General features: G+C 36.8%; 1 protein-coding gene across 1 annotated transcript; it reads right to left on the bottom strand.

Annotated features, from left to right (window-relative positions):
• Window positions 1–408: 408 nt before the first annotated feature.
• CUNH14orf28 (chromosome unknown C14orf28 homolog) lies at window positions 409–11,417 on the bottom strand. The gene is made up of 5 exons (XM_045069027.1): window positions 11,103–11,417; window positions 7,574–8,098; window positions 5,737–5,826; window positions 4,185–4,319; window positions 409–2,356 (listed from the first exon to the last, which is right to left on the bottom strand). Exons 2-5 carry the CDS (start codon window positions 8,095–8,097, stop codon window positions 2,173–2,175), a joined length of 933 nt encoding a protein of 310 aa, XP_044924962.1. The 5' UTR covers window position 8,098; window positions 11,103–11,417; the 3' UTR covers window positions 409–2,172.
• Between the last annotated feature and the right edge of the window lie 1,232 nt (window positions 11,418–12,649).

Raw genomic sequence — 12,649 nt, 5'->3', positions numbered from 1 at the left:
TAAATAAATAAATAAAAATTCTGATGATTTCTTCATGTTTTTCACTTCTTCCCCTCTCCCCCGACCCGCTCCAGTATTCCAATTTTTCTAAGAGTGTTTAAGGTTGTAAAGAATTTTCCGTACCCTCACCTTCACATCTTGCAGATAATCTAATTTAATTATTTTTCACCCCTTTTCTACCCACTGTTTGGTCAGCAGGGGAAATTGTTTCTATCTGCCAACCAACCACTACTGTAACAATAAGCTACCTATTATCCTTAAAATCCAACCATCTTGGGGTCCAGAAGGCATACTTAAATTCTATTACATGTAAGTCCATTATTGATAGGAGCAACTGCCCAAATAAATAATTTAAAAGAAAATATCTAGAAAGTTCATTAGTAACAGAGAATCTGGGAGACTTGCCTCTGTATGAAAGAGGTAGAAAAAAATATATTTTTTATTAGCATGTTCAAGGCAGTCAAGATTTTAACAAACATCTTAATCCTCACAACAACCCTGTGAGGTAGGTAAAAGTCACTGTTTTGTGATAAGCTAGTATTATTCCAAATAAAGTGCAATTCTTAAAAGAATAACCTGCATTAGGAATAATTACGCTAATGAACCACATATATATACTAATATTTGTTTTTGTATACTTTGATTCATGCAATAAGGTGTCCCCATAAAAATTCACTGTAAATCACTGTCAAAACATGTGGGGACTATTTAAATAAACTCTGGGGTAGATTTTTTTTTTGTAAAATAAATCACTATTTTTAATCTTATACAAGACATAATTTTCACAGTATTTGCTCAAAGTGAGGCATTCTCAGCATTGTTATACTCACATTTATTCTTTTTTAAGTTACTTCAACATGGCACCAAGCCAATGTAAGATTTAATTTCCTCAACTAAATCTTACCAATTTGGTATATGGCAGTGAACTGTGTTGTCATGTAGACATCTCCAAGTATACTGCATGCAGTCCCAACCCAAAATCTAAGATGGACTGTTTATTGAAATTAAATACTAAAGTAAATGGTAATAAACTGCAAAAAGTATTTTCCCTTGAAGAGATTACTTAATTTTTTTTGCTTAAAAAAGGAAGAAAGATCTTAGGGTTTTGAAAACAATTTCAGATAATTATAAAATTCTAGTGATTTGTATTGCAAATCAAACCCTCATGCTATCAGTTTACTACTTACAAGGAAGCCAGCAGTTTGTACTCCAAAAGTTTAGGTTTTTTTTTTCTCTGTGAAAATATGATTTAAGAGCAAAAAATATATATTCTAGGCACCATTTTCTCTTAAATATATATTTAAAGTATATTTCTATCGTTAATCCAGCATTAGTAAGCATCCTGTTGCCTGATATTTAGTTGTCTTATCTTCAGAACAGATTTTTATTAGAGAATTTCCATTACATTTAATTATGTTAGATTAGTTATATATTTTATTTGTAACAATAACTTTAATTAAGCTTGCAAGTTTTAGTTAACACTTAAAATGAGTTAACACTTAAAATGTGGCAGCTTTATAATACTTCAGAGCAAGTGGTTAAAGTAATATGCCATTATAGAGAAATAATTTAAGCCCAGAAAAACATTCTCACCAAAGTATTTTTAAAAACTGCTGCAGGGAAATTAGGCTAATCAATGAGTAAAAAAGATTAAGCCATCTATAAGTTCTACATTCAAATCCATACTAGATCCAACAGTGCACTTTGGATTTTAGTGAGGTAGGGCAAAAAATATAGTCAGATACATTTTGAACTGTTAAATTTATATAAACTGAAATACTGACTTGTACCCAGGTTTTATTTGAATATCCAAAAAGAAAAACCGAGAATTCAAATGATGAAGTATTTTCTTGCTTTCAAGGACAGAACTGTAAAAATCTTTTGAGTATGTATAAATAAAAAATACAAAGGCTACAAGATATATTTTATTTCAACATAAAGTATGCTTATATAAAAATTACCCAGGACATAGAAAAAAGAAATACAAATATTTTTGCATAGATTCTCCATATATAATATTTACCTGGGGCTAAACACTGGAAAATACACCTCTGAAACTAGTATAGTTCAACTATTTCCTTGGATACCAAGTATATACAAAATAAAAGTCCTTCATCTGGGGGGGGAGCATGGGCAGGAGGGAAAACAATTTAATTTAGCATCAGTCTATATTTATTTCTCTGTTGCTCGAATATAAACCAATGATGACAAGAGGAGAAACTCTGGGGGTTTATTTAACAAAATTAAATTCACATTTCTGAGGCCATCGTAGTGCATCCAATGTCCATCAATCTGGAAAGCTGCAGAATAATGATGTTCCTCTTTGTTAAATAATGTGGCACCTTCCAACAAATACCTGCAAATTAAATGACAAAGTGTAGCAAAAAAGACAAAACTTTATTTTTAAACATTTTTTTTTTAAGATTTCATTTATTTATTTGACGGAGATCACAAGTAGGCAGAGAGGCAGGCAGAGAGTGAGAGGGGGAAGCAGGCTCCCCGCTGAGCAGGAAGCCCGATGTGGGGCTCGATCCCAGGACCCTGGGATCATGACCTGAGCCGAAGGTAGAGGCTTTAACCCACTGAGCCACCCAGGCCCCCCTATTTTTAAACATTTCTTAAGTGTTTTTTTTTTTTTTTTTTAAAGTAGGCTTCACACCCAGAGTGGAACATAGGGCTTGAACTAACAACCCTAATATCAAGACCCGAGCTGAGATCAAGAGTCAGAGGCTTAACCAACCGAACCACCAAAATGCTCCTTAAATTCTTAATTAAGGAATAAAAATATTGCTGTTATTTATATTCTGGTATCTAAAAAGATATCTGTCAGTAAAAAGCACATACTATAACTGGTAATTTGGAGTAAAATATTTAAAAATTTAAAAACTGATATAATTTAAGAATTTTGAAAAACATTTTAACAATCTGTGTCATTCTATTAAATGATATCTGTATCATTCTATTAAATAAGAGAAAACCTTTTAAAGGCAAAAAGTTAAAAGACTCTGTATGTCCTAACTTGTATGCAACAGACATTTTTATCTCTAATGCTGAAAGTAACATTTTTTGTTTAAACGATGACCTCCTATTAAATACTACTTTGACTTGAAATACAAGTAATAGCCAGTCGTTACTGTTTACTATGTGTCAGGTACCAACCTAAACACTTTATATGTGTTATCTCATTAAATATCCCAACAATGTGCCACATAAATATTGTCATTTCTGTTTATAAAATCAAGAAACTGATGTGTAAGCTGGTTAATTTAGGACCCAAGGTTACATAGCTTGTAAAAGGTGGGGCTGAGATTTGATTCAATTCTGTCTATTCCATAGTCCAACTATTATGCACATTGCCAGAGACTAACCCCCTGAAGTAGATTCTAACCTTATTCGGTATACAGAATAATAGTTACCTATGATTCTTTTCAATGATATTTTCTTAAGGGCTAGTCACAGTCATGACAGAACAGCAGTAAAATAGAAAATAAATTTACTTATTAGTTTTATAAAACATACCAAAAAATACCTACTTGTTTTCAACATTTTGAGGAACCTCCATGCTGTTGAAAATAGAACTGCCCTATGACCCAGCAATTGCACTACTGGGTATTTACCCTAAAGATACAAACGTAGTGATCCGAAGGGGCACTTGCACCCGAATGTTTATAGCAGCAATGTCCACAATAGCCAAACTATGGAAAGAACCTAGATGTCCATCAACAGATGAATGGATAAAGAAGATGTGGTATATATACACAATGGAATACTATGCAGCCATCAAAATAAATGAAATCTTGCCATTTGCGACAACATGGATAGAACTAGAGCGTATCATGCTTAGTGAAAAAAGTCAAGCAGAGAAAGACAACTATCATATGATCTCCCTGATATGAGGAAGTGGTGATGCAACATGGGGGCTTAAGGGGGTAGGAGAAGAATAAATGAAACAAGATGGGATTGGGAGGGAGACAAACCACAAGTGACTCTTAATCTCACAAAACAAACCGAGGGTTGCTGGGGGGAGGGGGGTTGGGAGAAGGGGGGTGGGGTTATGGACATTGGGGAGGGTATGTGCTTTGGTGAGTGCTGTGAAGTGTGTAAACCTGGCGATTCACAGACCTGTACCCCTGGGGATAAAAATATATGTTTATAAAAAATAAAAAATTAAAAAAAATACCTACTTGTGATCAGATAAATCCAAGTAATATGGTACATATGCCAGATCTTCAGATTTCCAATGCTGCATATTTAAGACAACAAAAGGGGGTGCCCCATGGCAGAAAACTCGCTGGGAAAATTCTCTTAAGCCACCACACCTAAAATCGGAAAGAGACATGAACTTTATTACACTTGAAACAAAACTGCCTTTTATCACTTCTGGGTTGTCTTTATTAGTTTCCTAAAAAGTATAATTATCTATTTTAGGTGTGGTTCATGGTGTGGCTATATTAGTATTTTTATTATCTATACCCAGAAGTTTATAAGCTGTGAGATTCTATATAAAAGAAATAATACTTTTCTTTAGAAGTAAATTCTTTAAAAATTTAAAGAATAAAACCCCAGGAAAAGCTAGCTATTTTTTTTTAAGCTTACAAAACATTTAATTTTTTGAACTGATATAAAAGCTTTTATATGTCTATACATCCCCCCCCCCCTTGGTTGGTTTCAAATGATAATACTGGCAGAGAGGTAAATAGTAGGACTCTTCCAGTCCTCTTTATATTGTATAAAATTCCCTAATTGCATTTTTTTTTAAAGATTTTATGTATTTATTTGACATGCAGAGATAGAGACAGCGAGAGACGGAATACAAGCAGAGGGACTGGGAGAGGGAGAAGCAGGCTTCCAGCTCAGCAGGCAGCAGATTGGATGCAGGGCTCAATCCCAGGACCCCAGGATCATGACCTGAGCTAAAGGCAGATGTTTAAAGACTGAGCCACCCAGGTGCCCGTAATTGCATCTTTTTGCCATGAGGATGAGATAAATTCTGTTTTCTTAGTAGTCTCACATATTAAGGATATGGATCAGAATACCACAAATACAGTAAAATCTCGATTAACCGGAATACTCAGGACACAGTATTTTGTTTCATAAACGTTACTGATTAAAGCATTAACTAGAAAACCATTTAGTTTCAGGATTTCCTGTTAAAATACATTAGATTACTTTCTGGACTTAAGTATAATTAATTGAATATATTTTATTCTTCCTTCCTTTTGTGATTAATTAGCTGTAAGGCCATCCTTCTAAATCTTAATTCTCATTGTACAATACTGTAGATATAGAAATTGTTAAGAGACTGGGATGAATATGTTCTGCCCCTTTTAAATTTTTTTAAAACTAAGTTAAATTTTTTGGTTGCCATTTACCTCTTTCTCCTAAATGAGGAATGCAGAAAAAAATCCAGTTAATTGGGAGTCCGATTAGCTGGGTTCCGGTTAACCAAGGTTTTATTGTACCTGCTCAGCAGTGGGGAAAAAAAGAAAAGGCATTTGCTTTGTATTCATCAAGTAACTGTAGTATGATATTCTATATAGTGAAATTTTATAATGACAACATAGCATAAGATGGAAAAAACACTAGGTGTTAAGATTCCAAAAACACTAGGCTTCTAACTCACAAATACTTGTGAGTTGCTATTTCCTGAAGTATTGACATCAAAGAGCTTATCTGTTCAGGTTTCTTTATAAAAAATAGAAATACTTTGATCTTAAATGTCTATCATATACTCACCCACTCTCTTCACACAGTTCAATCCTGGAACAGAATAACTCATCCACAGCCAGTCGTATCAAGTTTCCATGAGGAATTTCTTGGGGAGGACTACAACAATTACAAAATGTATGTAAGAATTGCTTTGGAAATTTACATGTTAAATATTTATTAGGATAACCAATTTTACAGATCAATTCATTATTAGCAAATCAAGTAAAAAATTATAACCTGTTTTTCATCTTTTTGTTATAATTATAGCAATCAGTTGAACTTAATAAACATTAATGCATGAAGTTTTCCAAGAAACATTAAATCTTTCTGGAAACTGTTCCTGAAATATGCAGTTGTTACTTAAAAAATTTTTTGAGAGGTTCTGGTAGAAGGGATTGTGGTCTTGGGGAAGAAAGGAGGACCCAGAATTAGGAGAGCTACCGATTAGGTACATGACTAAATGCAAATTGCAGCCATTGTTGGCTACTATTACTGGATTTGTTAAAAAATGTCTTCCTATATACTTCAGAGATGGTTTTAAATGTAGGACTGAAATATAGGCAAAAGCCTTAAAAAGTTATATATATATATATATATATACACACACACATATATGTATATGTATACATATATGTATACATACATAAAAATATATGTATACATATACATAAAAATATATGTGTATATATATACACACATATATTCAGTATGATGAAAAATATTTTATTTAATATTTAATATTTTAAAATATTAGCATTAATATTGGATTATAAATACTAATTATAGTTTCAAAATATACACAAATTGATACTAGTTTTTGAAAAGCAAAACAGATTTCTAAAATGCTTTTTAGTTCATTACAATTTAGAGTAATGAAACTTTCTTCCCTGACAGAGATTTCAAACTCAACGTCATCATATCAGCAATACAGGAAATGGACAAAGTGTATTATAGAAACAAGAAACACATTAATTGACAGATTCTAAAAAGAATATAATATCTTCAGTTTTCCATAAATAGCAAAATGTTACAATATTAAACTAAATATGTTCTAAAGAAATGTGAATTTAGTAAGTTAGGGTATGTGATGTATATTCCAAAAAGGGAGTATTTATTAGGCTGCTTCTGTGGACCACTGGGTCAAATACATTTTCAGAAAACAATGTGTTTGGGTTTTTCAGTCCTGTTTTTCTACTGGCAGTTACTTTTTTCCAGCTCATGTCCCCTGGGGGCTTTAATGTTTCCCAATACTCTACTAGGCCATGCCAGTTTGGCCTTCTTCCCTATCATTTACCAGCCTGGAGGTCTGCCTTCTCTGTCAAAGCCAAAAATATTCAGCAGGCTATCAGCACTTCTCCTAGCCAGTGAAAAAGCTCCTAACATCAGTATCCTCTCCAGGTATGAAGATTCGAATTTTGGGGTTTCTGTCTATAATTATACTCCGGCCATGACATGAAGGAATACTTTCACTCTTCTTGTTCATGTAAAAACAGCTTACCCAACCGAAATCCATTCAAGAAGTGAACATTCCAATATAGCATTAAATGTTCTTTAAGAGGTTATGTTTATGAAACAAACAATTATCTACAGTGATATTAGCAATTCAAAGCAAGAATAAAACATTTTGCATACGAATTCATTACCTTTCAAGTGAAATAGTTATCAGTTGGTTTTACAAACTCAATCCCAAGATATTTGGATTAAATAAACAGTATAGTCCTGCATTTGTGGGGTTGCAATGTATAAGTAAGTAATTATACAAGGTCTGTACTTAAGGAAATACTTTGATTATATTTATTTATAGCAGCATTCATTTAAAAAGTACATTATCTCTGCTAAAATGACAGACTTCAAAGCAACTTACTTTATATTAATTGTGCGTTGCTGATCTTCCTGCACTCGAGTTGGGCATCGCCAGTTGGAACAGTAACTCTCTTGTATGGTAGACATGAGATTTTCGAGATTTTTTGTAAAATTATCATGTTCATTCCCAAATAAATCAATTATTAATGAAGCTTTATGAACTTCAGATTTGTATTGCTGTTTTTCCATCTTGTCCCAAATCCAAAGTAGCTTCACAGTTGTGAAACTATAGGTGTCCATTAAATAAAGGAAACAGTCTACAAACTCTCTACCTAAATGAAGAGAGAGTTCCCTGGGGAAATTTTCATTTTCATTAAGAATGACATATAATAACATCAAGAATCCATCTATGGTGCAGGTGTTTTTCAGTCTTATTTCAACATAGAGTGGTGTACAGGATACTGCTTTGCGGCCAGCTTTGATAGTAAAAACACCTCCCCAAGGAAGAACAGGCCTCCAAAATGAGCGATCTTGGTTATAGTTATTTTTAATTGATGCTTTGATCTCTTCAAACAGTGTCTTCATCCTGCATTTTAAAAGTTTAAGATGGAACATGTAAATTTGTGACTTCCTATGTTAAATGCTTGAAATATGTTTTTTTTTTTTAATATTTTATTTATTTATTTGACAGACAGAGGTCACAAGTAGGCAGAGAGGCAGGCAGAGAGAGACAAAGAAGCAGGCTCCCCGCTGAGCAGAGAGCCCAATGCGGGGTCCAATCCCAGGAACCCGGGATCACGACCCAAGCTGAAGGCAGAGGCTTTAACCCACTGAGCCACCCAGGCGCCCCTGCTTGAAATATGTTTAAATGAAAACAAACCTATCCAAAGATTCAAATTAGGGGTGCCTGGCTGGCTCAGTTGGTAGAACATATGACTCTTGATCTCCTGATTTTAAGTTCAAGCCACAAGTTAGATATAGGGATTACTTAAAATTTTTTTAAAAAAGGATTCAAATTAAATTTGGTCAGGAGGCCTACCAATATAATGAAAAAAATTAAAACAAGTCAAGCTGAGCCTTTTTTTGGGCAATGTGCATGGCCTCTGGAAAGACCATTAAGAAGTGCAATCTTTTTTGAGGTACAGGGTGAGCATTTGATGAAACTTTTAAACTAATTATATTGCAGATTTTATCTTTGATATAAGGAAGACCCTGAAATAAAAAATTCTAAATGAAAAAAGCTATTTGAAAATGCAATCCAAATTTGGTTGGGTGCATTCCTAATGTAAACCTCTTTCTCCCTTCAAAATATAAGCTGTGCTTCATTTCCCTTTTAATATACCTGATTCCACTTATGAAACTGCTATAATGGAATTCTTAGTTGGGCTACAGAATAATGGCCAATTATATTTTAAAGACCACATATGAAAAGTAATCCCAGAGTACTTAACTGAAGAGTTGCACAGCTGATACAAAAATCATTTCTAAGCACTTTGGGATTTTCACTTGCAATTTAGGACCATGCTTGATATTTTATAATTCTAACTATAGAGGCCATGCTGTGAGGATCTGATTCAGAACTTGGTAAAGTAATCTGATTCCCTCTCTTTGCATGCTTTGGGAATGAACTGGGGTGTCCTCCCTATTTAAACTGTTACTTATTGTTTCTCCTAACCTTGATATTAGCTAAGCAATTTGTTCTTAGTCATTGATTGTATTGTAAAAATATGTTCCTGTCATGTATGTTATACAAAGCAGAATTTTAAAAAATTAAAGAATGAGGTCCTTCCTAATGAAACTGAATTGAAAAGATTGCTTTACTTGGTACAATAAATGTCTAAACTAAAAACATCACAGGATTTCTCAATGGTACATCTATGGAAAAGCATATTTTCATGAAAAAAGAAAGCAAAGCATCTGAGGAAGTGGAAAAGAGAAGTCACAGACCAAGGTGTCTTATTTTGACTATCTTTTCAGGTGCCACACATATCCTCCCAAGCACAACATAAATCCAATACTGAACACTGCAGACCTCCATGTTTTATTTGTGTAAGAAATGAAGTTCACATGGCATAAAGTATAGAGTTGTTGAATCACTATGTTGTATACCTGAAACTAATGTAACATTTTGTCAGCTATACTTCAGTTAAAAAAAAAAAAACTGTTTGACACTTTAAAGAAATTAAATTCAAACCGATTTCACAATACTAGCAGACTGAAAATTCAGTTCTACAATGTATTAAACGAGGGCGTGCACGCACACAGTATTTTCGGCTTGAGGCAAGGCTGTGGACTCTAAAATATTCAACACTATATTTAGTCTTAAGTGTAGATGTTTATTCATAGTCGGTAACATGTTGTCAACTCTAGTCAACCATTTAGGTAATTAGAGGGCGTGGCAAATCAGGAGCCTTAGGCAAACCCAAACGGTTTCTTCTTAATGTTTCTGAAGATTAAAATAAAAAAAATCATATGGCATTCAAATACCTTTGAAAATGAAAATAACTTTCTTTATGGTTTCACTTATTTCTATTTAATTTTTAAAAACTTTGTAGCAAGGTCACAAGCCTGAGCTCAGATTTCCAAATGTTGCATTGGGAAGGAATCGTAAAATCTCTGCACTATTTTTCTTCAAATTATCTTTAAAGCATGACCAAATGAGTAACTACAGCAACAGTTATACTTAACAGAAATAAACTACAATTATATATATATATATATATATATATATATATATATATATATATAAATGAAACTAACTTCTTCAGCCTATCTTGCGGGGGAGGAAAAAGGCAGGGGTAGAGAGAGGATTTAAAGAACTAGAGGACACCTACTCGTTTCAGCATTAAGGTGGTGATTTGTTATAAAGTAAATTAAAACAAAAATGAGTAAAAGAAGGTTGTGAAATGGCTGCAAAGAGCTTTACTTAAAATTGTCTTAAGATTCACCACATCGTCGAAAAGACTGTTTCGTTAAGCTGTGCATTAGAAGCCCTGGAGGATATATCCTGCTGGCATCATTGTCCTGATTCAACAGGCCCCTCCAGTTTAAATAAACCTGGAAAACTCCCCCGACCTTTATTTCCTTGGCAAAACGACACCTTTCTTTTGCGGTCATTTTCAAGGGTGAAAATCTGTACTCCACACTGGTCGGGAGGAACAGACCATTCGCCCTAGACACTGAATGCCGGGCTCCCTAAGAGCTCGGCAGTCCCATGGATCCCCTTTGAATCAGCACCCCGAAATAACCTGAAAAAACGGCCACGCGCTCCCCCTCGAAGGAGCGCGGGGCTTCGGGGCAGGGACGTGCGGGGCGCGCGATGGGCGCCCGCCTCCGTCCCCCGCACTCCGGACACGCCTACCCCGCCCCCGGTCCTCTGCGCCCGCGAAGGCCTGGCACCGAGGGCTGGCCCCGCACGGCTGGCACATCCCCGAGCCTGGAGCAGGTGAAACGGCGGGGCAACCCTGCCCGCGTCCAGGTAGTGTTCCCCTAAGCGCCTGGGACTGCGGGCGCTGGGCTAGAGGGCCGGGCCGCGGAAGGCATTCCCACACCGGCCATTCTCCGTCCACCAGGTAGCCGACTTATCGTACCTCCCCGGGGACCGAAAACCGCCGGTGCCGCCGCACCCGTCGCCGCCGCCGCTTGCTCATGGAGAGCCCGTGCTGCCGCCGCCGCCGCCGCTTCATCTACTAGCACCGTCCGCTGTCTGGGCCTCCCCGGTGTGAGTGCGGGGCTCTGGCACGGCCTCCATCGCACCCGCCGCGGCGGGAGCCACAGCAGCTCCAGCGCCCAGGCCCGATCCGACCCGACCCACGGAGCCAGGACCGCAGGACGCGTAGCTTCTTATTACGGAGGAAGATTCGGCCTGACCTCCGCCCCCCTCCCCCCAGCCCCTAGCACCCAGCCGCCTGACGGCGCTGCTGCGCAGGCGCGAAGACGCCCCTGCCAAACGTGCGTGTGTCGGTGTGTATACAGCGTCCAGATTCGCCCAATAGAAACCAAAATCAGGTGCGGGGGGGCGGGACTTTGAGAAGAGGGGCGGTGTTCCAGTTAGAGGGTGGGAAGGGCAGCCGGAAGTGGGCAGGACTTGCGCGGAGGCGGAGCTTTGTTGGCAATCCAGCCTGGCTTTTTGAGGTTTGTATCCTTTTAGGACCTTGATTTTAGTTTGCTTCCAAGTCTAGTCTTCTTAAATTCTTAACTCAGAAGGGGAGAAGTTTGTTTTCCCAGGAAACTTTAATTATGCAAAATCTTTTAAGTATATAGTTAAAAAAAGTTGAATTAGTGGGTTAACTGCTCTCTTTAGTGTTCAAGGTAGTAATGGGTCAGGGTGCTGTAATTTACAATAGAAGTTAATAACATTTATAGCTATTAGATAGCTTTAGTCCCATTGTAGAGATGAGAAAAAAATGAGTTTCGGAAATGTTAAAAGTACCACGCATTAAATGATGACTGTGAATTGAAGCCAGAGCTGCTTAATGCTATAGTCTGTGGGCTCTATCAGTTTTCCTACTCAGCCCCAGTTCTTGTATCCTTCCTTAAAGAGTCAGGGCTCATATGGCTTAGCTCCTGGAAAACAGACCACCCTGGAGAACTGCCTTACCCATCATTACAAATGTGGATACTGTTGAGATATTCCCCATCTGTTCAACAAATAATGATTGGGAAGTGAAACCCAACCTCCAGAACATGCTCTACAGAGAGCTCAAGGCCAGTCCAGCACATCACTGTGGTCCTCAATCACAGCCGAATCCGGTAGATCCCTCCTTGACTAGTGATGGCCAGTCAGGGCTATGGCAGGGAACTTCCTCATACAACTCTCTCAAAAAGTCCAGTGATAGAGGAAAGGAGGGTAGGAGAGGGGGTTGACTTACTCAAAATAATTACTGCAGGTCATGATGGGAAGAAATGGACATCTCTCAGAGTGGGGGGCGGGGGAGAGGCTCTGGCCAAAAAGTAAGAATCAATAATTCTGGCAGAGTCTGCTCTTTTCAGTTTCCTTGTTTTTCTTATTTCTTATGGCATTTCACAGATGAAGAAACCGAGGTTCTGAGAGATTATATGACTAGTGTGTCTGTGTTGGGATTTACATGCAAAGAGTTTAGTCTCAGTATTAAAACTATCCTGCAAGTAGAACACT

The sequence above is a fragment of the Mustela putorius genome, unplaced genomic scaffold, assembly GCF_011764305.1.
Source record: "Mustela putorius furo isolate JIRA1106 unplaced genomic scaffold, ASM1176430v1.1 tig00000129_pilon_pilon_pilon, whole genome shotgun sequence".
NCBI lineage: Eukaryota > Metazoa > Chordata > Mammalia > Carnivora > Mustelidae > Mustela > Mustela putorius.
The sequence above is the reverse complement of the archived record's forward strand: the minus strand, read 5'-3'. Positions and strand labels throughout refer to the sequence as shown.